This window comes from Nicotiana tomentosiformis, chromosome 4, assembly GCF_000390325.3.
Source record: "Nicotiana tomentosiformis chromosome 4, ASM39032v3, whole genome shotgun sequence".
Classification (NCBI taxonomy): Eukaryota; Viridiplantae; Streptophyta; class Magnoliopsida; order Solanales; family Solanaceae; genus Nicotiana; species Nicotiana tomentosiformis.
Genome location: NC_090815.1, coordinates 101,671,356 through 101,696,483, shown reverse-complemented (window position 1 = coordinate 101,696,483; position 25,128 = coordinate 101,671,356). Strand labels below are relative to the sequence as shown.

The 25,128-nt window shown below is 36.9% G+C and overlaps 3 protein-coding genes across 4 annotated transcripts; 2 read left to right on the top strand and 1 right to left on the bottom strand.

The window, feature by feature from the left end:
- Positions 1 to 998: 998 nt before the first annotated feature.
- On the top strand, positions 999 to 7,684 carry LOC104107430 (probable mitochondrial adenine nucleotide transporter BTL3). 2 transcript variants are annotated; one of them, XM_009616234.4, is made up of 5 exons: positions 999 to 1,635; positions 3,472 to 3,775; positions 5,642 to 6,109; positions 6,887 to 6,976; positions 7,358 to 7,684. In XM_009616234.4, exons 1-4 carry the CDS (start codon positions 1,160 to 1,162, stop codon positions 6,953 to 6,955), a joined length of 1,317 nt encoding a protein of 438 aa, XP_009614529.1. In that variant the 5' UTR covers positions 999 to 1,159; the 3' UTR covers positions 6,956 to 6,976; positions 7,358 to 7,684. The 2 variants fall into 2 exon arrangements, with proteins under 2 accessions (XP_009614529.1, XP_009614526.1); XM_009616231.4 differs by lacking the exon at positions 7,358 to 7,684 and having other exon boundaries at positions 6,887 to 7,113.
- A 486-nt stretch (positions 7,685 to 8,170) lies between these two features.
- Positions 8,171 to 14,572, top strand: LOC104107429 (uncharacterized). Its single transcript, XM_009616229.4, has 8 exons — positions 8,171 to 8,608; positions 8,701 to 8,841; positions 9,041 to 9,265; positions 11,594 to 11,801; positions 13,250 to 13,386; positions 13,634 to 13,714; positions 13,881 to 13,947; positions 14,027 to 14,572. The coding sequence occupies exons 1-8, from the start codon at positions 8,307 to 8,309 to the stop codon at positions 14,339 to 14,341; spliced, it is 1,476 nt and encodes a 491-aa protein (XP_009614524.1). The 5' UTR covers positions 8,171 to 8,306; the 3' UTR covers positions 14,342 to 14,572.
- A 440-nt stretch (positions 14,573 to 15,012) lies between these two features.
- LOC104107431 (multifunctional methyltransferase subunit TRM112 homolog A) lies at positions 15,013 to 15,844 on the bottom strand. Its single transcript, XM_009616235.4, has 2 exons — positions 15,704 to 15,844; positions 15,013 to 15,563 (listed from the first exon to the last, which is right to left on the bottom strand). The coding sequence occupies exon 2, from the start codon at positions 15,561 to 15,563 to the stop codon at positions 15,195 to 15,197; it is 369 nt and encodes a 122-aa protein (XP_009614530.1). The 5' UTR covers positions 15,704 to 15,844; the 3' UTR covers positions 15,013 to 15,194.
- Between the last annotated feature and the right edge of the window lie 9,284 nt (positions 15,845 to 25,128).

Below are 25,128 nucleotides of genomic sequence, written 5' to 3'. Positions count from 1 at the left end.
GTGAAGTCACATGGTCATAAGGATGGTTAACTGACCATCCTCATCGAAAAATTGCACTGTATAAGTAGGTAAAATATTACGTTTTACAGGTATATAACACATATTGAACACTCTTTCTCGTAAATTTTTTTCGCTTCTTTTAAATTTGAATACCCTTGGAAAAAATACTAGTTTCGCCACTAGTCATTCTAATCATTAGAATAAATATCTAAACAAATTTTAGATTTTGGTTTTATTTCCATTTTTTTGTGAATATATTTGCTTGTCTATATTGAAGATTTAAAAACAAAAAGAAGAATTTTACCATAATGAAGATTTAACTAGTTGTGAGACAAAACTCTTGACGTACTAGTGAATATCGTTTAATTCAAATAAATATTTGGATTCATTGGCACAAGTTCATCAAGTAAGCAGGAAAGAAATATAATGTATAAATTAAGTAGGATAACTAGATCATATCATCATAATTTACGTGAAGTATGATATTTTCACGTATCATATCAATGCACTATTTAGTTATGCCTCCACTTAAACTGAAATTAGTTATATAATTTTTTTCGCAGAAGATTAGTAAAAAAATAATATAAAATATTCATAAATAAAATGTAAGAAATTTATGTAAGGTTTTATTTTTCAAATTATAAGTGTCTTTGGAAATCGTTTTACCCGATTGGAGAGATTTGATTATCCACATATGTTGGATATATACATTATCTCTAGTTGTTTTAAAGTATTTTTTATACATATAAAAATTTAATCCAAATGGATATACTCATGTTAGGACTAGCCGACTGGTCACTAGTCTCTATGAATTTGAACTATCACTGTGGTGTCTTGACTCTTACAGCTTATTATGATTTAATTGTTTAATAACGTATGTATTGTAGCTTGCCTGCATTTTCAGTTTAATAATGTACCAAAAAAAATAATTTATAGTTAATAATGGTACTTTTCTTTTCCTTAGTTTAATAGTAGTACACTGATACCACACGAAAACTAATTAAGAAGGCTGAAGCCGCTCACTATGCGGCGACATAAGCAACGCTGACCGCCATTTTTCCTTCCATCATCCGCCAATCCAACATTATCCCATAACAGTGCATACTTTGATGCCAACGAATTTCAACAGAAATTCTTCTTATCTTAACTTTACTTTAGAATGCCAGGACTTCATACCTTGTTTAAACACTTAGAAGAAAGTCAAACTCTTATCGAAAACCCAGATACAATTTTGTTCACTGGTGGCTTATTTCTTGACCCAATAATTCCTTCTTCAATTACCACCACCACCACAAATTTTCTAAATGTCTCTTCAATTGATGATTCTAATGAGTTACATTCTCCCATTCGTCGTCGTAAACCAATTTTCAGGCGAGAAAAGAGTGTTGGTGTTGGTGCCGGTTTTGGGGGTAAATTCTTGTGTTTGAGCTTATCAGTCAAGAAGAATACTTGCGTTGTCGGAAATTCCAGTGAATGCTTGTTGAGTAATAATGGAGATGAGAGTTCCAAGGTGGAGGAGCCTAGTGACGGTTCTGGAGGCGGGAGGAAGCGAAATATTGGGCTAAGGGGACGTCGTGGTGCAGTGAATACCACTAAACATTTGTGGGCTGGAGCAGTTGCTGCCATGGTATCAAGGTTAGTGCTTTTCTCCTATCGAAGTGTTATAAATTTCAATCATGACATTTTGAACTAAATCGGAATTATTGCATAGCTGACTTTTTTATTGCACTTGATCTCCTATGCAATACTTAAAACTGTGGTAGGGAATTTGCCCATACTGCCTTTGAGGTAAAATTTGCTTGCCTCCCTAACTACTCACATCCATATCTTTACTTGCACTTATAAGTTGGAAAGCTAGGAAACAAGGAATGTGCCGTTAGTTTTTCAATATATGATAGGGAAAAGCTGTGAATATGTGGGAGAAAAGGGATTTTCTCTATTTACAGAGAAACAATACTGAAGAGGGGCCTGAAATTTTAATACTAGGATATGGAAGAACTGTAAATATGGAGAAAAATTCCGTCAAAAGTAGATGGTTTCAATTAATGGTTGTTCACATGTCTAAGTGCTGGGAAACAGATGAGTCTTGTTTTATTTATCGCTATGTTGCCGTTGTTAATGGAAGCGTCATCAGTGTACTAGCTATGCTTGTGTTGTTGTTTTAAGGTCAAAATTGTTGAGATGAAGCATTAAGATTTAATGTGATGTTTGGTCTTACTCGTACCTCCTTTTCTTATTTTTGGATATGGTAGACCCCACCGCTGAAACCCTCCATCCAGGAGCAAACAATATCCCTTCCCCTATTTTGCTCCCTTGGTGACTCGAAACTCCAACCTCATGGAGGTAGAGGTCCTTTTTTACTAGGCTATCCCTCCCTTGTCTTGGGTTTATTTTCACAATCAAAGGCCTATTTCCGTTAAGTTATAAATCCATGTTTTAAGGCATGTGCGATAATCCATCTTGCTCAAACTTTTGTCTCGCTTTTCAGATACTGTCCACTTACATGGATGTCATGGTTTTTATTTGGATCTTGTCACGTTACTGTCCATCTTCTTAAAACAAAAGCATCGCGTTCTGATTAGGCACACTTTTTTCACTTCATTCCAACATAGAGATGAGTCAGAAGTAAGCTTTTACCCAAAAAGCTAGGCCTGTTACTCATAAAGTAATCCATGTTTCTACCATGTTGTTTATATTTTCCTTTTTTTTGCCAGAGGGCAGGAGAGGGGGTTTAAATCTTTCGTAAAAGTCAAGCAAGACACTCGCATTGAGAAGAAGAACATCACGTTTTGACCTAAAATAATAATGATCTGAATGCTTTAAAAAAAAAAAAAATCCTTTTCTTTGGATTTAGCCTCTGGATATTCCTTATACCCAAGTTTTAAATTCATTTTTAATCATACGGTTTTGAATACAAAGAAGTTAACTTTTGTATTCCTAGAGTTAAAGATATTTCTTTTTCTTTCCCCCTCCTTTTGATAAGTAAAAGTTTCAAGCTTACAAATTGCCTCAATCATGTTCTGCAGTTTTCTGAAATTTGAACCAACATGAAACTTCAGAAATGGTCCTTATTCTGAAACTATTCAGAGCTTATAAGCGATCATACCTGGTCAATCAACCCCTATATTATTTCTGAGTCTTTGTGCACTTCCATTTCCTTATTCTTGTTTTCTGTCCATTTTCTCTCCGGCATTGTGATGGTCAGAGTCGACAACTTACTGTATGAACTAACTCATAGCCCTGTTAACTTTCTTTATATTTATTTGATTACTTTACATTTGTTAAAATAGTAAAATTGGTAACAGATAGTCTAGTTTATATCCATCTATATACCTTCTATTTTTTTAGGTTTGATATTAAGCATGCTTCTGAAGTTACTTCTAAAGTGTACTCCAAATCGATGTTGAAATCAGTTTCTTCACACAACTATCTTTTGCTTCAACTCTGTATGAATAAATCTTGTTTTAGCAGAACTGTTGTTGCTCCACTTGAAAGACTAAAGCTGGAATACATAGTTCGAGGTGAACAGAAACACCTGGTGGAGCTCATCAAAACGATTGCAGCTACTCAAGGCTTGAGAGGCTTTTGGAAAGGGAACTTGGTCAATGTCCTTCGTACTGCTCCATTTAAGGCAGTTAATTTTTGTGCTTTTGACACATACAGAAAGCAACTCCTAAGATTATCAGGAAATGAAGAAACTACTAACATCGAGAGGTTTGTTGCTGGTGCCGCAGCTGGAGTAACTGCTACTGTGATGTGCTTACCACTGGACACCGTAAGTCATGAGTTATGAGATGTGGAAAATTGCATTTTTGTCCCTTTGATATTTATAATCTTCAATTAAGCCCATCTATTTTGCATATAAGCACATAAAACTGTCAGTGCATCATTTTAGCATTTTGATCTAGTCGACGACAGAATTATCAACTTTAAGAACCTTTTTTTTCCTAGTTCCATTTTTTATATAATTGTTTTCTTTCTTTAACATTGTTAATCCAAAAATAGCAAGAGAAAATGAAAATAAGAAATTTCTTTTCTCGTCTTCCATAAACCTTCTTTTATGTTGCGTATAGTTTCCATTCCTTAAATACAATTTTTGACTCTCAGCCTCTAGCAATCCAAAAAGGCAGGCCGCAAATACAAATGATATCCAAAAAGAGGCCTAAAAATATCATGTGGAGTTGAAAAGGAGGTATTTTGCCCGTATAATCTTTTGGTTTATGTTCTGCAAAACACTAGCTGCTTGTCAGTTCGATCTGCATCATTCATTGATTATAGATTTCTGCCAGTGGGAAGGAGACATCTTTTTGTTAGGGACTTTTGCTTAGGAAATTCAGCAACCAATAAACAAAAGATTCTTTATATGAAACAATTAGTTCTGGAATTGAAGGAAAGCAAATTGATATTTTGGATACATCATCTTCAAGTGTCAATAATTCTGCGCCCATCCCATTTTTTATCCATCTATCCTATTTCTCCTATATTTTGCAGTTGCTTAATGGAAACACGTTAAAATTCGGTAGTTACTCTTTCTGATTCATCTGCTGATGAGTTCTAACTTATCAAGCAGTTTTGCCTCTAAACCTTTTTTGTTTTCTTAGCATTTCTTGGTGAGTTGTGGAAGGAGATAGCGAGTGTGACAAGGGGAAAGCAATGCCAATTAGTGGCAGAAAGGACTGGGGAGGTGGGACAGTGCTTGTGAGAAGCCTTGGGCACAGACCAAGAGGGTGGTTAAGGAAGAAATAATTGGGATTGATAAATAGACTCTTATCAACTTCCCAAACTTTAAAGCTTTCCTCATCCTCGAGCAAACTAACTTCCGATCAAGAATAAACACTATTAAGCACATCACAGGGAATCATGTCTAGAAGACCCTTAAGCACATCCCTTTTTGTTTTTGCTATTTATTGTTATTCATTGATATACATAAGATACCGAAAGATAGGAAAAACTATTGAATTAAAGAACAAAATAAAACTAAGAATTATAGAATTTTAACTTTCATTTAGGATTAAAAAATACAGTTGAGGTCTTAATTTTTTTTCCTAAATCAAATAATAGAAGGGCCCCAACTGAAGATGCCATATAGGCAGGGGCAAAGGAGCGGATTTCCCTGTATAAAAATTGTCTAACAGCTACTGATCAAGAAAAAAAAGAAGAAAAGTTTGGTACATCAGCTTTGTCTGAGAGAAAAACAAGGAAAGGGATGAAAAAATAGAACAAATCTCCGGTCCATCAGTGACCCAGCAAAACAAAATGGGCACTGGACATTGTCTGTCATTGTTAATACGGGCCAAACTAATTTCTCCCTTATCATTCAGGTCTGATACATGCTTATAATAAAAGATAGTGCATGGAATGATGTTCTGTCATTTATTAGCATCGTAGGCCTGGTGATATTACTAATTTTTATGTCTCTGATTTGAAAATGGAAGCAGCTGTTGTGCTGAAATAGTTTGCATTTCATTCTTTTATAAGAATGTGTAACAATTTTTTTTAATAAATATAAATGCATAACGTGTTCACGCCAACTGATTTCCTTATTAGATTGATTATCCTCCTAATGATTGGGGAAGTTTGATTTCCCTCTGGCTTCTTCTTTGTTATTTCCAATGTTGCCTGATAATTTAAAGCCTTTCAGATCCGGACCAAGTTAGTGGCACGGGGTGGAGAAGCCTTGGGCGGTGTAGGTGGAGCTTTCAAACACCTGATCAGAACTGAAGGATTCTTCTCTCTTTATAAGGGCCTAGTACCCTCCATCTTGAGTATGGCCCCAGCTGCAGCTGTCTTCTATAGTGTGTACGACATATTAAAATCAGCTTATTTGCATTCACCTGAAGGAAGAAAAAGAATTCAGTATATGAAGCAACAGGGAGCAGAGCTCAATGCTTTGGACCAGCTTGAGTTGGGACCTATGAGGACCTTGCTCCATGGTGCTATCGCTGGTGCGTGTGCTGAAGCTGCAACCTACCCATTTGAGGTCATTAGAAGGCAACTTCAATTACAAGGCCGAGCATCCAAACTGAGTGCCTTGGCAACTTGTGCAAAGATTGTTGAACATGGGGGTGTTCCAGCTCTATATGCAGGGTTAATCCCTAGTTTACTACAGGTACCAGTACCGTTGTGGCCATGCATTATGTTAAAGATACTTTTTTCATCAGTAAATGAGTCATTTCAATCTCAGAAACTGAATACCATTCTTCCCCCCATCGTTGTGCTCCTCAATATGCAGATGGAAGTAGCAATTTTTCATTAGGTTAAGATAGTCAGTTGGTTAACTAGAACAAGTATTATCAGCTCTATTTTACTAAGTCTTAAGGGTTAAAACTTCCTCTCCTTGCCCTGATGTAAAAACTATCTAGGAAAATGGATAGCAAGAGGGGGAACTAAGGGGTCGTTTGGTTGGGAAACAAGTTATCCCATGATTAATTATCCCCGGATTAGTTATCCCACCCTTCCATGGGGATAAGAAAACACTACAATCTCGGGATTAGTTATACCATGATTTTATCCCAACCAAATGTGGGATAAACTCATCTCAAATTTAATCCCGGGATTAATTATCCATTATCCTTCGTACCAAACGAGCCCTAAGAGAACAAGATTCTGAGTTGTGGCCTCTCTATTTTCTGCCTTTTATCTTCCTTTTCACCCTCTCCTTCGTTTTATTGGATTGCCCCTATGGCTGACTTTTTCTTTAAATAGCAGAAACACTACATCCACAACTAGAGAAATTATCATATTTCAGTTCAATTGATTTGCATATTCTGTGATTATAATATTCCAAATTCAACCATATATTTGAGGGATTGAGTTCATTTTCTTCTTTTCGAATCTCGTTACTAACAAGACTTCCCATTCTAACTATCATGTTCTGAATCTTCAGGTGTTACCTTCAGCATCCATAAGCTACTTTGTCTACGAGTTCATGAAGATTGTTCTCAAAGTGGAATGAAGAACATCTGTTAACAGCGAGGTAACGAGGTACAGAAGCATTGTATTACAATGTTATTCATCACATGATATTAAAGAGGTAGGGTTTAGTTTGTTGGACATTGAAGCTAAAATTTCTCTTTAACACTTAATGAAATATTTAATTTAGATTCAGGCTCACAGACTTGACGCTGCTATTTTTTTACTCAGTAAGATCATCTTTATCTGTAGTCTGTACCAATAATAAAAGCCCAAACCCCTTTAACCACATTCATCTCATTTACATGTTATATGTATCCTACTAATAAAACTCCGACCCTTTTATCTTACTACCTCTTTTGCTCTTAATTGTCTAAATTCAAATTAATGAAATTCTTTCACTGTAATTTTCCATGTTGTCATTAATCCTCCTCTGTCCCAACAGGAAAAAAGCTTATCAAACAAAAAGGCTGGTATTCTCTTCAACAGGCTGAAAAGATAGCTGATTAATGATTACCTTTTTGGGGAAATGAAAAGGGTGAGGAGAGCAACGATAAAGTGAGAGTAAATTATAATAACTCGGCGATGATTGATTTACGCTTAGTCGCTTATAATGTAACTCAAGTTGAACAACAGTTTGGATGGATATTACACCCATTTTAACAATTAAATGATTGCATCTCTTGTCAAACTCGTCCAAGCTTTGTACAAATAATGTATTTGTAGGTCAAGATACACCTATAGGTGAACGTATCTAACTGAATTTTTCTCACATTGCTCTTTCAAATTTCGTCTGTTAATATAGCAGGAAAAATGTGCAACAACCTCTCTTCCTTTACTTCAATGTTCCTAAGCAAATAATAAGCTCCTTTGTTGAGGAACAATTCAGCAGTTAATTTGTGAGCGGTCTAAACTCTAAACGTAAGTTAAGTGAAGTTCTTTGGTACAAGAAACACCATATTTACATATTTGTCAGCAATGGAGTAAATTTTACTTGACTCTCTTAAACTTTCAGAGCTCGGAAATAATAGAGTATCATTCTCACGTTTTTAAGGAGGACAGAGAAAAAGTCAACGGTAACAGAAAAAAAATCTTAAATATATCGTTAAGTTGTAACTAAATGTAAAGGACGTGTGTTATTTTCGGCGGACAAAGGAGAGCATTTTGTGAGAAGAAAAAACAGAATTTTGCCATTTCAGGTTCAGGACCGAATAGGCGAAGAGGTGTGGTCCTTTAACTAGTGTTGTATTTTAAAACGACAATAAAAAAACTCAATCCAAAAAATAAAAAAATAAAAAAAAAGGTTCATCTCAACTGGCAATCATACGTGTAACACTTTCACTTGCCCTTCGATAAGCACAGAGTTCTTTTCGAAAACGTATTCCACCGCCGCTATGCCGCCGTCCGGCAATGGAGCTGACGCCGCTGCCGGTGGCCGCTGCACGTGCTCTTCCATCAAAGATGAAAACCAAAATCAAAGCTGCCAGCATTGCCGGCGATCGACTCTGCCTTCCTCTTCGTCATCTTGCTCGTTGCTTAGCCTTGAATCCTATCCGGTTCAGGACTACGATAAACTTTGGAGAATCTATAGTGCCTCTATTAAAGGCTTTACCATTGGCGCTGGCCTCAAAGGTGGCCTCGCTATCTTCGCTGTTCTCTCTCGGCTACGACGTAGAAAATCGTTGTCCTCTGCGAAGTAAAAGTTCTTTTCTTATGAATCATCAAAGCTTTTTAGATCTCAATTTCACAGCTATGCTTATCTCATTTGAGTTTGTTTTTCATGTTTAGGAAAGCGCAAATGGTGTCGAGCAGTGACGATATAATTTTGGCACTAAAGGAGACTTTAAGATATGGTCTATTCCTTGGCACTTTCGCTGGTACTTTTGTATCTGTTGATGAAATTGTATCTGCTTGGGGCGGTCATCGAAGGTACCACACTATGTGTGTGTGTGTGTGTGTGTGTGTGTGTGTGTGTGTTACATTCAAAAATTTTCAGTTTGTTTTATTTATGTACACACAAATACATATACTTGAATTTGTTAAAATCAGAAAAATTTGCATTTGTTATGTGAGTTGGGGAGATGATTAACATAACAGTAAATTAAGCAGAAACTTAATTGAAATTCAGGACAGCTAAGTGGAGAGCATTGCTAGCTGGTGCAATCGCGGGGCCATCAATGCTTCTTACTGGGAACACACAGCATACAAGCTTGGCAATTTACATTCTTATGCGTGCAGCTGTGTTGGCATCGCGTTGTGGAATAAAAAGTAAGCGGTTTGGGCACATATGCAAGCCTTTGACTTGGGCTCATGGAGACATTTTCCTCATGTGTCTATCCTCTTCACAGATCCTGTAAGCATTGTTTTTTCTTCCATTTGTAGGGACGTAATTTCATATGGATATAGGAATAATGACTTTTTTCTGTGATTGCAAGTCATATACTTCTTGTTCTTTATATATATATATTTGTCATGCTTAGATTTTAGCATGCTTAGTTTCAATTTCTAGGCGCAGCAAGTTCACATCATATTCAGTTTTTGCCATTATTGAGAGAAACGTTTACTTGTTCATGACATTACAGTTCATCAAAAAAGAAGTGCTAACAATGCATAAAACTTGCAGCTTTACATTGTTAAAAAAGGAAACCAGATTGCCTAGAAATAATAACATTAATATGCTGCAAGTTTTATGCATATTGAAACTAGATTGCCTAGAAACTGGTTTCCTTTTTTAACAATGTAAAGCTGCAAGTTTTATGCATTGTTAGCACTTCTTTTTTGATAAACTGTAATGTCATGAACAAGTAAACGTTTCTCTCAATAATGGCAAAAACTGAATATGATGTGAACTTGCTGCGCCTAGAAATTGAAACTAAGCATGCTAAAATCTAAGCTAAAGCATGTTGATTTGGCTTCGTACTGAAGTTGGCCAAGAAATTAGGTACTTTCCAAGTCTTAACACGAATGAAAAGGTCCCCGAGAAATGGTCATTGCCTTTGAACTTTTTACCCCATTTTATTGGACAGTGAAAGGCTACCTTGAACTACTGGAGGCCGAAGGTGAGCTATTGTCTGTATGATGCGGCCTTAGAGACTTGCATAACTAATTAGTTCTTTCAAAGTTCTTTTGGGGGGGGGGGGGGGGGTTCTAATGGAAGTGACAGCTATATAAAGTCAAGTTGCACTGGGCACACTATTAGCAGTGGCTTACAAATTCTTAAGCTGTATGCTCCAATATTTATACATGCATGCTCAGTCTTGCATGTATTGAAGTGGTTGTCTCATATGGTAGTCAGAGTGCTGCCCCCAGGGCCTAGCTCAAGTGGCAAAGGGTGGTGGATTTGTGTCTTAGGTCACAGGTTCAAGCCCCCACACCATACAAAGCAAAGCCTGGTATTTAAGTGGAGAAGGGTAGAGGGGCGGGCCCATTATCCACAAGTTTCGAAGGCTGCGATTGGTCCAAAGGATCGGCCCCAGACGGATTTCTCGGTCATCAAAAAAAACAAATATGGTAGTCAGAGTGCTGATTGGACACTGACATTTCAGTAGTCTTATAACCATAAATATTTAAACTGATCCAATCCCACTTGATAATCTGGTAAATGTTTCAGGAAGAGTAGAATTGTCATATCTGAATCAGGTTAATCTCAGATTCTTTATTTGTCTGTCACAAGTTACAACGAAAGAACTGTATTATGATTTTGCCTTACAAAGAATGTGGAAAAGTATATTTTAATTTCAGTAAGAATTTATGATTATATGACTTGTCTTGAGATCCAATTCTCTAATCCCTCCTACCAATGTAAGTAGAATTCTGTTAATATAAATCTTGATGGCATGCGTTTAACCGATGAAGCATAAAACTGCACCAATTTGCAGTGGCTCCACGAGATAGTTGACATGTTTAATCTTTCCTTTGAAGGAAGTAACACCGCATTTCCAAAGCCCTAGCTCCCTTAAACATATGCACGTATCTTAAATGGAAAGTTTTATACAAGGCAAAGCCTCAGTCATGCACATACCACTGTCTTTGTATGTATGTTATCCCCAAGCACAATATGTCTAGGATACCGTACATTAACAATGAACCGAAGTAACTGTTTGAGCTGCCGTACTACATTAGCCCAAGTGGAATTCCTATGTTAATTTGACCACCCAAAATAAAATAAAAAATTGTTAATTTGACCACCCAAGGGCCAAGCTAACTTTGGCTTCTGGTGATTATGTGGGAAACCTGTGTGTACTTGTGTTAGCAACAACAAGAAGAGGTCAAACTTGTAATATTTGATGGAACTAGGAAGGGACACAATATGTACTTAAACAAGTCATTTTTTGACATATTACAGTGTACACAGCAAAGTCTAGTAATCTAGATTTGTTGCCTGCATGAAAAAGATATAATTTTGTGCTTCCATAGGATCAATTCTGATTACAACTTCCTGCGGAAATTTACCTAAAACGTCTGTCTACAAGTAGTTGTTAAACACTTGTTGTCATCAGTCTTAATAAAGATTTTAAAAAAAAATCTTTTTCCTGTCAGTTTATTGTTTCGCTGAAAAAATGTGGTAAGTTCCGCATTCAAAACCTGATTTACTACGAAGACTTGATTTGCTGATTCTGAGAAGCCTATGCCCTTCTGAGCTATGTTTTTCTCTCATACTCCATTTTTTTATTTATGTCAGGTCCGCTTATATATTGAAGCAAGATAGTCTGCATCCATCTTACAAATCCTTTCTCAACAAACATGGTGGGAAAGCTCAGGTTATCTTGCAGGGTGTGCGAGACCTGGCATGTGGGAACTCTGTAGCCAATTTGGATGCGATACAGAATCATTACAAGTCCAATGGTGTTGACATTAAGCTGGATCCACAAATGAAAGTACCCTGCTCGGTATGTCACAAAATAGTTCAATTATGACTGCTGGTTTCTATTTTTTTTTTTGGGTAAGTAATTAAAGAAATTACGTATAAATTTATGCACTAAGCCAGTACATCAGGCATAATTAGAGGTTGTGCAAACCCTCTATTGTCTCTTCAAATTTATGACTGCTGGTTTCTAATTAGTTGGGTTTGCTCTGCGAAAGCAATTTTTAGCTACTTTACAAAATGCTGGGGGGAAAGGAGTTAAAATATTTACTGTGTAGAGCTAGAAGTTGGAGGTTTGGATTGAGGTTGTTTTTTGTCCTCTGTTTCATTGATTTTGTATTCTTAAAGCTTTTGAGGTTGTTTGGGTGTTTTTTGAAGTTAGGTTTAAATTAACAAACGTTTAAGGTTACAACGAGGGCTCTTGGGACTTGACTGATATCTTCTTATTAAGGGGTCCGTAAATCGACGAGATTGGCTATTTCTAGTTGTCACTACTTTATAGATTATGTATTTTACCATATCTTAGTTCTTTTTTCCCTTTTGCTGATTGTTATTATCCTTTGGTTTTCATAATCAATACTTTTTAGAGCTAATGAAGACAAGTGTGGTATCTGGAAATTTTTCTGTGTTTGTGGAAGATGTGTTGTTCGTTGTTTTTCGTATACTGTACTCTGTTAGGACATTATTATATATCATCCATTTTTCTTTCATGTGGTATTTTGGGGCTATGTGAAATGCATTTAAGTTGAACTGCAGAAAAAGTTAAGAGTTATGATTTATTTACAGTAGTGAATACCCATTTTAGACTTGATAGAGAACTTCTATTATTATTATTATGATTTTTTTTTTATTATTATTATTATTAATATATATATTATTTTGGTAATGATGATGATATGAGTGAGCTAAATGAAAAGAATGAGGATTCATATCGCCGACCCCAACTTGTTTGGGACTGAGACATAGTCGTCGTTGTAGTGAATACCCAGCTGAAGATGAGAACCATCTGAGGTTTGATATGTGTCACCGATATGTATCAACTCTGCATATCAGGAGTTCTTGAAACTAAAAATACATGATAAACTTTGTTCACTAGTTTGCTTTATAGTTCCAACTATGGTGCATGCTTCACTGATTAGCTTCATATGAAAAAAATACCTTTAATGTTGTAGCCTCTTGTATACCTTATAAAGAGTAAGCCACTTATGATTTTTCATCCCAGGATGTGGCTGGATGATGCATTGCCCTAGCATACTTTCGCTCTACCTGTAATTGTTATGACAAAACCAAACATCCTGTTATTTTGGCCTCTATTGCAGACTCTTGATTGTGTGTCATGTGTTTGCCTAAAGTAGGTGCCACTACACTTTCTTGAAATTTTTGGTTTGACGGTAATCAAGGGTTGCAAGAGTTTACTCTACATGCTAATTTGTTGATTCCAAGCACTGTTTTCCCTTTTGGATGTTCGTGCAGATAGTACATGAGAATCAAGGATGTGGTGCACATTTTATTTCTTTTCTAATTCAAGCTTACAAGAGGGCTTTGCCAGTTTACCTTCCAGTTTATTTAGTTCCTGCACTCATTGTACATCGTCAAGGGCTCTTGAAAAGGTACTGAATGTTGGTTTCTTAATAACAAAGTATTTTGTCTTCTTGGTTCTTCTCTTGGATCATGATTGCTAAAATCTGAAGCATTATATGTAGTGTAGTTGTTACTTTAGTAAGCAATTATTTGATAGTACATTTCCATCATGATAGTCCATATTGCTTTTAGCCCATTTTATTTCCAAGCTCTATATTTGTACAATCATCTTCCTTCAGCTCCAGTTATTACAACAATTTGTGTTACTTTTTGCAGACCTAACACAATTTTGGCAAAGGGTCTTCTTGGTACAGCAAGGTCTAGTCTATTTCTCTCCGTGTATTGTTCATCTGCCTGGTAAGAACTGATTTGATTTGTAATCGCATGTTATTGTCTTTGTTGTAAATATTTCCTCGTTTTTCAAGATCTTTTGATCTGACGAGCTTAAGCCCCCTCCACGTTTTAGTCCTCTAGCTTTGAATGTTCATTTATCTCAAAGCTGCATGTATTGTTTCATTGCTAGGTTATGGACGTGCATCCTCTTCAGGCTGTTCAGGAGATGTAACATCCCCATGGTGGTACTGGGGACGGTATAGGACCGATTAATTAGTTTTCTTAACCTGTTGTTTACTTCTCCCTCTGTAAAGTTAACATAAATTTCTTTTGCAGTTCCCTACTGGTCTGGCCCTGGCAATTGAAAAGAAGAGCAGAAGGATAGAGATTTCGCTCTACTGCCTTGCTCGGGCACTTGAGAGTTTCGTCACGTGCATGGTCGATGTTGGGTATTTGCCTCGGTCTAAAAATTTAAAGAGAGCCGATGTGGTGATTTTTAGCATTGCAACTGCAATTATCATGCATTGTTATGCTATAGAGAGGGATGTCTTCCGATCCAAGTACTTGAATGTTCTTGATTGGGTGTTTGGTGTGCCTCTTCCCCCCTATGAAACCACTCCTCGCAAGAACAGGAGAAGCGATTCCAGCTAGCTAATATGCGTTTGGTATGGCGTGCCTCATCCCCATAAGGAATTGTCTCGTGTTGTGATGAATAATGGATTATTCTTTTTTCCCTTTCAATCTAAGAAGGTTGACGTTAGTATACCATTCTTTTTCGTGTACACTAGATGTCACAAAACAAATTACCTTTGTACACTACAGTGCTATAGCAAATCTACTCTGATGCAAATTAAGGACTAATGATGGTCCGTTTAATTTAAACTTTGTTGTTGCTAGTAGATTGAAATTATCTTTCATCAGTATGATCATTAGATTATACCTATTAGGAATTAGGGGGTTTGCTTAATATTAAATGCTCTTGAGATATTCATGTTACATCAAGGCCTTTATAAAATTGTTTACGTGTAAGGCCATCTGGAATGTTTTTGCAGCAAATTACTGAGCTCAACCTTGACTTGTTGGCATTTCAAAATAGACCTTTTTTGCCACCATCATACAACGACAAACCTAAGTATAATTCCACAACAGAGGAGAATGGTGCGTAGGACCTTATCGTGTTATTATTTCTGACTTCAAAACCATTACTCCCCGTTTTCAATTTAGATAGAGTGAGCCTAAAAGGTTTGTGGGGTTATGAGGTTATAAAAGTTTCCGGAGGGGGTATAATAAAAATTTAAAAAAGAAAAAGGAACAACAAAAGATAGGAAACTGAACGTTCAATAATTTCCGAACAAAGAAGTTCTGATAATCACTCCATAATATCGACAAGGCTATCACATTACAATCAAAATGGTTCGAACCAACTCCTTAAACCCTAATATCAAAAACCCTAGCCCCCATTTCCAAAGCAAAACACATCAATACCCAAAAAGAGAAATAAAAATCAAACCTCATCTTCATGAAGGAGCATATTAGGAATGCCTTTAGTGACAGGAAATTTGCGGCCAGTCTCGGGACAAACCAAGGCACCCTCTTCCAGATGAAGCTCAAGTAGGGCATGGTGGAACTTATGAAGAAAATCATCGGACTCGAGTATAGCCGCATCAGCTTTCTCAGGCAGCTCGGCATAGCCCATGGTTCTAGAAGCTTCCGCCAGTGCCTTCCATTCAACTTTATGAAACATGTTCTTGAGGAAGTCGATGTTGAAATCGACCTCCTTCGCTACCACTTTCTCAACCTCGATCTTAAGCGGAAATCCATTTGCGACTCCCTTGATGTTGGATGATAGCATATTGTGAGTTAACAGCCTCATCTGCGGATGAATTTCACAAATCAAAAGTAAATTCGAGAAAATTCCCAATTCAAAAATATTTAACCATTTACTTTTCAATATATCAAGAGATTGCCGCAGCCAAGCCAGAAAATAGAAGCAAAACTTAAAACCAGTATTACTTGGAAGTAGGAACGAATGCTGTTGGGCGCCGCTGAACTTCTGTTCGCACTTCGCAGTCGTCTCTCCTACTCCTCGAGTCGCTGGTTGCTGTAATTGTACTATAGAATTTCGTGGCATGGCAAAAAAGTCTAGGGTTGGGCCGGGTCAAGGTTCGGGCCAATCTGCGTTGTAGAGGGAGTGCCACGGAATATATTTCTAAGAACAATATTTTCCAAAAACAGTAACAACACTGATTACTTCTTATTTTCTAGAGTTAGATTATTAATGAGAATATCTTTTTTAAACATATTTTATTTATTAAGAATTAGTAATAGTATCACTAAAGTTGAAGTCGTTTGGCGAAATCTTTTAGCATTAAAATTTGATGAAATGTCTTAATATTAATCTTAATAAGTTACACGGACTAAGAGTGTGTTTGGTACGAACAAAAATATTTTTTGGAAAATATTTTTTAATTTTTTCATTTTTGATTGGCTTACATATTTTGAAAAATATTTTTCTCATGAACTCAATTGGAGGAAAATGTGGAAAATGTTTTCCCTATCAAGAGAAGAAAATATATTTTTCAAAATTCTTTTTCAACCTTCCAACAGTATTCCCCATCCCCACCAACTAGGTATGTTCATCGATCAAATCGAATCGGATCTAGCATATTTCGGATTGAAAGTTCGGATTTCGGATTCTTTAAAATACAATCTGAATCCAATCCGAATTAGCATCGGATCAGATTGGATTTTAAAGTTTGGATCGGATAAATATTATGGATTTTCGGATCGGATTGTACGCATTATTAAGGCTTATCACTGGGTCAAGTTTCTTGGTGTAGGTTCTAAAAATACCTATATAAAAGATGAAAAACACCACCTTTAAGCTCTAAGAAAGAGGGAGAAAGCAACCATGAAACCAATAATAATTAACAACCATGTTAGAGAGAGAGAATAGGTTAGTCTTACCGTCGATTAAGGGTGTGCGTCGTCTGGTCGTGACTGAGAATGGAAATCGACTAGAGAGTTGGAGAAGAGAAGAGGAGCAGAGAAGTGAGAGAGAGAAAATATCGATATAACCTAAATAGCTAAGTCTGAAAAATGAAATAAGAAAGAAGACCTAACCCTAAAACTTTAGTCTAGTATTTATATAGGTCCATATAATTTTTAATTTCGGGTCGGATTGGATTAAACTATACCAATCCGAATCCGATCCGGATATCCGAATTTTTTAAAAACATAATCCATATCTGTCACGACCCAAAATCCAACTAGTCGTGATGACACCTAATCCAACCCGCTAGGTAAGCCAATTATCAAATATCCAATTCCAATGAAATTTACAAGACAATTAAGTCAAAGAAAGTATCTAAATCTTATACATTCCCTAAGGACTAGTAGTACAAATCATGAGCTTCTAAGATTAGAATATAAAAAGATGGTATGAAATAAATACAACATCTGTTCGAAATGTACATAAACAGATCTTTGTAAATCTAAGGCTACCATGAACAGGAGGCAGCTACAACCGGAACACTAGTACATCTTCAAATCCAGCTCATGTCGGTCACAGCAACGTCAGCGGCCAACATCTGCACGCAAGGTACAGAAGTATAGTATGAGTGCAACTGATCTCATGTACTCAATAAGTAACAAACCTAACCTTAGGTTGAAAGTAGTGACGAGCTGGAACAAAGGTCGGGTCCAACACCAATAGCCAACAACAGTCCATAACAACGTAAAGCAAGTAATAAAAGAAGTAACTCAGAGATAAAATACTTAGCTTAATCATGATTTCTGAAAATAGTTCTGTCTTTCAAGTATATCAGTGAAAACCCAAATCATTTACCGAAGTTGCCAAAAATATGAGTAAGTTTAAAAACAGTAATTTTCTCAAAATTCTTTCAACAATAAATAAGATGTTTCATTTTCTTTCTAGATAGCCAGTGTAAAATGCATCACTATGCACATATGCTAGTATATGTGAGAAGTCATGAATGACGTGATACTGTATAACATGAGGAAGATACATCTCTATGCATGTATGTCATGTGTGCATGTCAATGCAATGTATCTCAGAAATGAACTCATGTACTCACAATCTCATAGTACTCAATCTCACTGTCTCACACTTTCAACTCATCATGCTCAATCACTCAGTACTGTATATGGCTAATCCGGCCCAGGGAAGATCCATCTCGGAATATATATACATCAACTGACTACCATATCACGACCCAAACTGATGGGCCGTGAAGGGAACCTGGTACCTTATACCGAGTACCAACGTAATTAGTATCATTCTATCATAGATAAATGAACCGGAGTAAAGCATGAGGGAATACAAACTTATACATATGACATACTGGCCTATAAGACCAAAATTACACTAAACATAGGCCGACAAGGCCGTACAATCTTTCACGTACACGACATATGTCTACAAGCCTCTAAGAGTACATAAATATTATAAAAGTCGGGACAGGGCCCCGCCATACTAATCAATACATGTCCTAATCATACTGACCACATAAGCAACTCCGGAGCAAATAGAGCGCACCAACACATTCCGCTGAGCTGATAGCCTACTTGGAGGACTCTCAACCTGTCTATCGGGACCTGTGGGCATGAAACGCAGCGTCCCCCGGCAAAGGAACGTCAGTATAAATAATGTACTGAGTATGTAAGAAATAAAAATCAGTAAACAATATACATGAGAGAAACATAGAGTAAAAGACTCGACATGTATGTCTGAATAACTCTGTGAATCATTAATATTTACAATGTCATGCATATGCGTATAAATGTCATACCATGCTTAGGTATATGCATTCATAATATCATCAAGCCTCTGATGGAATCCCATCATATCATCTCGGCCACTGTGGGTAAATCATCAATGTATACTAGCTGATCAGGTGGTGGTGCATATATAATGCCGTAACCTTATTCCATATCCCATATACATATAATATACATATATACGCGTATATAACGCCATCTGATCATGGGTCAATGTACATGTATAAATGAATGCAATGCATGAGAAGTACGTCAATAAAATCTCTCTGAATGTCATAAGACCATTATGCCTATGATTAATATCATGAAATAAACTTTATCAACTTACGTATTTTTTGAGACCCATGAGCAGATGATAGAATAATAAGACACATGGGGAATCAAGAAAGTTACGTATTTTGCTAGTTTCATTTGTATAATTTGGACCATTCTAAAAGGAAAGAAGGGGTAGCCTTAACATACCAGAGTCGATTCTCTTGACAATCCCTCTAACACTCGTCTTTTGCGAAAAAACACGTGACGGCAAGATCGGAGTAGGAAAAAATCCGTATGATATTCTTGAGAAAGATTGCACCGTACTCCCTTAAAATTGCAACATCTCACGTTGCTAAGATGATAATAGATCTTGTTTGAATTTTGTTTCAAGAAAGTCAAGTTACTAAGGATGCTAAGATGCAAATTTTTGTTTGAATTTGCTGAAGTGAATTAGAGACGTTACTAAGATGTAAGAGATATCGACCTCTCTTTAAGATGCCAAATCTCTCTTTTAAATTGATATATGTTCTTAAGATGCCAAATCTCACGTTCTTATCATTTGATATATATACATCTCTAATTTAGAGGGGCAGTATATTGGGATAGGTGTGGGGGCCTCACTTCATGTGGCGGCTTAACCACTTAATCCTTAATCTTGCCGCATAATCCATAATGACTTAAGAGTCATAAATCTTGGGGTGGCTTGCTGCCACGTGTGTGTGTGTGTGTGTGTGGGGGGGGGGGGGTTAATCTTATCCAATTTCTTTAATTAATCATCCAATAATTTCTTAATTAACTAGGTAATCTCTCATTACCCAATAATTAACCAATTACCCACATAATTAAGAATTATCTCAACTTACTTAAAATACTACTCACTTTTAACATACCTTATGCACCTTACTATCATGGTCATGTAGTACCTTGTATGACACTAGTCCATAAATACGAGGTATTATAGCTTGGACCGTATTTTATCTCAAAATGTCAAACTTCGACGAAACTCATTTCTTCGATTTGCTTACCCTCTCCCCTTCACGAATTTACTTATCAATTGTTTGAAATAGCGTAATGATTATAATCTTCAAAAAACAAAATTTCATTCCCGGACTTACGTCGGTTAACTTACGACGAAACTTTAACATACGGAAATACGGAATGTAACATTTTATTTCCGAGATTTCATCAATTTACTTATGGCGTACTTTCACATACGAAAATATGGGGGTGTAATATCATTCCCCCTTTTGGAATATTCGTCCTCGAATTTTGACTGATGCACTTATCATTTTCATAACTTATATCTTCCGAATACTTTAGTATTTTCCTTTCCATCTAGGCAACTGTTCTGTGAAATAATTCCAAAGGCCAGGGCATTCCCCCCTTTAGGCCTCTTTCTCATACCATGACTTGTGGTCGGAATTCTTCCAATCTCGTAACTGTTGCTACCTTTTGTTATGCAGTATGTACGTCTTTGTCCTTGTATGTGCGCCTATGCGACTCTTCTCTCATTTTCCCTCACGTTTTTAGCCAATCTCTAGGCCTCACTTTGTAAACATATACAGAGCTAGACAAGATGTCCCTCTGGGCATCTATAGGTATACTGAAGTTCTTTGCTTGGTACTTTATTGAACTCACGAATATTGCTATCTCTTATTTCATAGACCCGGTTATCTATCCGTATGACTTTACTGCATCTAAGTAGGTCATACCATAACTCTTACTTCGATTTATCGTTGCTGGGGTCTCCTACCAAATTCCAGCTTACTCTCGTTGCTTATCCTATATGTATAAGTCTAAGTCCTTTAATGCTTCCTTATTATTGTTCATCTTAAGAATGACGGCCTAATCTCATCTCATACTTGTAACTTTTATCCATCCATTGTTTATTCACCTCAATATTGATCTACAATCTACCACTGATAACTTGAAACCTTTTACGTAATTACTAGGGCTCACGTTGCATCGAGGAACATCTGGAGTAATTTCCATAACCGTATTTCATAGCATCCCAATGTGATTCACCTTATGCGGGTAAATTAATCCTGTACAATTAATGAAATCCCCCTTTTTATTCAAATCATTACTCAATCAAAGGCCCAAACGTCCTCCTTTATCCATCACAATTACACCCTTATTCTACTACCAGGGCAACATTCCATCGCTTCTAAATGCTATTACTCTTAGACTCCTTTGAGTTCATTCAGGATATACTAAACTTTCTATAACTTAGAGAAACCATCATCTCTCTTATTTTCATGAGCTTAATCCCGAGGATTTATTCATTCTGGTCACCTTCTTACTCGTCTTTTCCCATCCTTACTCCTATCTTCTTAAAAATTTGTCGCTCTACCATACTTTAGCTTGCGACTTATACATATCTATTGATACTGCTCGCAACCTTCCTTCAACTTGCTTGCACCATAGATTTCCTTATGTTATTCTGAAACATCAAGCGAGACATCACATCGTCTCAAACTCTTCTTTACTCTCTTAACTAGGCCTATCGGTACCTAGAAACCATAGGATGGAAGATATTCCATTGACGACGCCGCTATCATTCTAGGATACTGAATCCCAACGCTTCTAGCTTTCTATCCGAAGTATGGACTATTCATGATCTTCTGCATTTGAGTATCTCATACATTGTTCACTTTTACCTCACTTACCTTAAAATCTCGCATCATTTCTTCTATCTGTTTCATGACCTCCCTTCCACATAGGTATAATTCACATCCACAACTTGAAGCTCTATTATAACACTTGCATCTTTTGTGCATACATAATCCGGTGGAAGCTTCATACTGACTTCTTATAAGGCTGGTACTCTTCTAACTGGCTTTATCGTAGAGCCATTATAGAATTTGGCTACTGTACTATCTCTCTTGTACCTATGATATTAAGAGTGATTCTGCAATGTTCTCAATCATGATGTTTATAATTTTCTGGGTCCAATAATCGGACTCCTGATTTACTTAGTTGATGTAACTTTTTAGTTTCTTCTTCCCTCTGATTAGCCTTTATGCAGGCTTAAGCTATCTTTCGATCTGCGGCTCATGGTATTTGTTATTATTTTAGCCTTTCATGAATGCTATGGAATATCCATGATACAATCTTCTAACAATTCAATCCTTTGTCTATGACCTGGACTAATTCTTTCTTTTGAATTATATCGGAGTCTTCTACGGCTGTATGATTGTCAACATATATGATGCATGGGTAATACTCCAAATTCTTAAGTGTGTTCATAACGTAACCAACTCTAGATCTTTGCTCGAATAATTCCTTTCGTTCCTTCTCAGCTTTCTTTTGGAGTGCATACAATTTTGTAGTGAGACTGTTTTCACATGGCCATTTCTCCTTCGAGTTACCCTATTTAGATTAAAACCTTCTTCCTTATTTCCTCAGTTACTCTTTCATTGTAGTATTTAGGGAGGACCCTCTGACCCTTGTAAAGCTGCGAGCTTATCACATCGTATACTCGACAGAATTTTGATGTTCTTCCTTGCTTATAACTATGCTTAGTCACTTACCTCCACGTACTTGTGCTTGTAGGGTTGCTTCTGAACTGAAGTTTTGACTGTCTTCTCAGTGGCATTCTCTTTTATTTTTGTAACACTCATACGGTACCTTTAACTCCCCCAACTCCTATCTGAATATTTCTCAAGGATCACGATGTCATATCTGCGAGATTGAATTCCCCATGTTTGGGGTTCACTATGTTTATCTTGTACGATCTATTGATTTATCTTGCCTAGCCATAACTAGGCTCTTCCTGAATCAACTACTAACTACTCGTTGGCCCATTCTTATATCAATATTTCGCGTAATCTTTCTTCGGTTATTTCCTTTGTCTTAACTTACCTCTCGCACTGGCTCCTTATTTATCAATAACATTCCGGGCAGGAACCCTTACTTCATTTCCTTGGTGTCGTGCTTGCATAATGTTTTGGAATTGTAGCATATCGGTAGGATTTGAATAAGTGCAATCTCATTCCTTTCTCATTTGTATTGCATTCTTCCTTTACCATTCCATAGTTACTAGAACCACTTAATTCTATCTTAATGCCACATCACGTCATATTCCCCCATTTAGGGGAGTACTAATATTTAGTGCTACGATGATCTACGTATAGACATTTTACCTCTTCATATTTGGTGTCTTTTCACATCATCGATGATCTTTACTCGCCTCGCGGTAATCCTTCTGTACCAAGGATAACAAATTTCCTTACTCGTGAGGGTGACACTTATTATAAATGGCACATACAATCCCTTAAGCTTAACTTTGCTCACATTGCTTGCTTTAGGAAAGCGTCTTCCTGAATGACCATTCCCTGAATTTCTCATGAATCTTCTTCTGTTGTCCATTCTATTATCGCCGGAACGAAGTCTGAAATTCTCATAATGTCGACCATTATCAAATCACTCAGTCCCTAATTCATGTTTAGTTTATCTTGTTCACCAATCCATACTGATTTCTATTACTCTGGGGTCTAACTTTTCCTTCTGGTAATCGCGTTAGAGTCACGAAATTATTTCTCGAAATGAGGATATGACTTTATGGTCTATACTCTTTGGTTGTCTTAAGGCCTGTCACCTCTCGTCTTTTCCCTCACTTAACTATAGACTCTGTAATACTGTCATCATTTTGATCTACCGTTGTCATCCAGGTATCACATCTTACTCATAATGTTTCATTAACTCTCTTCTTATTTCCTGCTAACATTTATGTCTATCACTTTATTCTGAAAACTCGAACAAGACATTCTTTTGCTTTTAGCTCACTTTGCTCCATCTACTGGCTCTTCGATTTGCCTAACATTCTTTATCTACTAGGGACGGGAGCCTCACTAAGGTAATATTTATCCCTTCAAGGCTTCCAGTGCCTATATTTGTAGTACTCATATCTAGTTGTACTATTCTAGTGTCCACCATCTAGGTGTCTCACAATGAGATCTATTACCACATTTGCGCTATCCTTCGGAAGTATCAACTAACACAAACAATCCATTCACCATTTTGGGTTACTCTAACCCCAGCCGGATCCTGATATCCTGTCCTTCTCTTAAACTACACCTGTCAGCCCTTATAGGGCATAACTGAAATGGGTGTGATCAATTGTATATACCTCTGTTACTGTTGAAGGTAACTCAAAATTCTTATATTCCTCTGCGATAATCTTCATTAGCTAGGTAGCTCATACCCTTTTTCATCTTGCTTCCTTTACTTGCTGAAACTTGTGTCTACCTTCCGATTCTCTTTTTCCTTTTTACCGTAAGAATGGATAGACATTCTTGCCTTAGGGATCCTTATCAAGAAGCTTACACGTCTTAGTACACACATGATCTGTTAAATACCTCATATTTATCCATCATAAGCATGATGCAAAAATTGAGTTCCTCTAACTTAACTCTTCCACAACTATATCTCTTACCAACCGTCTTTCTAGATGTAGACATCATTGTATTATGAATAAGATAGAGTTTAGGAAATTGAGTTCTTATAACTGAGCTCTACCACACGATCTAGAGTAAGAAGAAAGAGTGATAATCCTAAATGCCCTGTAGCCTCCTACTTATAAGTGTGGTGCACAACACACCCATAAACAAGACTATACTAGACACGGCTTGTAGACTCCCTAGGACAGAACTGCTCTGATACCACTTTTGTCATGACCCAAACTGATGGGCCGTGACGGGCACCTAATACCTTACTCAACCGAGTACCAACGTAACATATCTTTCGTATCATTCTATCATAGGTAAATGAACCGGAGTAAAGCATGAGGGAATACAAACTTATACATATGACATACTGGCCTATAAGACCAAAATTACACTGAACATAGGCCGACAAGGGCCGTACAATCTTTTACGTACACGACATATGTCTACAAGCCTCTAAGAGTACATAAATATCATAAAGGTCGGGACAGGGACCCACCATACTAATCAATACATGTCCTAATCATACTGACCACACATGCAACTCCGGAGCAAATGGAGCGCACCAACACCTTCCGTTGAGCTGATAGCCTACTTGGAGGACTCTCAACCTGTCTATCGGGACCTGCGGGCATGAAACACAGCGTCCCCCAGCAAAGGGACGTCAATACAAATAATGTACCGAGTATGTAAGGAATGAAAATCAGTAAACAATAGACATGAGAAAAACATGGAGTAAAAGACTCGACATGCATGTCTGAATAACTCTGTGAATCATTAATATTTATAATGTCATGCATATGCGTATAAATGTCATACCATGCTTAGCTATATGCGTTCATAACATCATCAAGCCTCTGAGGGCATCCCATCATATCATCTCGGCCACTGTGGGCAAATCATCAACGTATACCAGTTGATCAGGTGGTGGTGCGT

Bases quoted from the DNA above. Each gene is read 5' to 3' on its own strand.
- LOC104107430 (XM_009616234.4), top strand. From the start codon at position 1,160: ATGCCAGGACTTCATACCTTGTTTAAACACTTAGAAGAAAGTCAAACT. The intron at 3,776-5,641 runs GTAAGTCATGAG...AAAGCCTTTCAG, and splicing joins TGTGCTTACCACTGGACACC to ATCCGGACCAAGTTAGTGGC. The intron at 6,110-6,886 runs GTACCAGTACCG...CTGAATCTTCAG, and splicing joins TAATCCCTAGTTTACTACAG to GTGTTACCTTCAGCATCCAT.
- LOC104107429 (XM_009616229.4), top strand. From the start codon at position 8,307: ATGCCGCCGTCCGGCAATGGAGCTGACGCCGCTGCCGGTGGCCGCTGC. The intron at 8,609-8,700 runs GTAAAAGTTCTT...TTTCATGTTTAG, and splicing joins AAATCGTTGTCCTCTGCGAA to GAAAGCGCAAATGGTGTCGA. The intron at 8,842-9,040 runs GTACCACACTAT...ATTGAAATTCAG, and splicing joins GCTTGGGGCGGTCATCGAAG to GACAGCTAAGTGGAGAGCAT.
- LOC104107431 (XM_009616235.4), bottom strand. From the start codon at position 15,563: ATGAGGCTGTTAACTCACAATATGCTATCATCCAACATCAAGGGAGTC.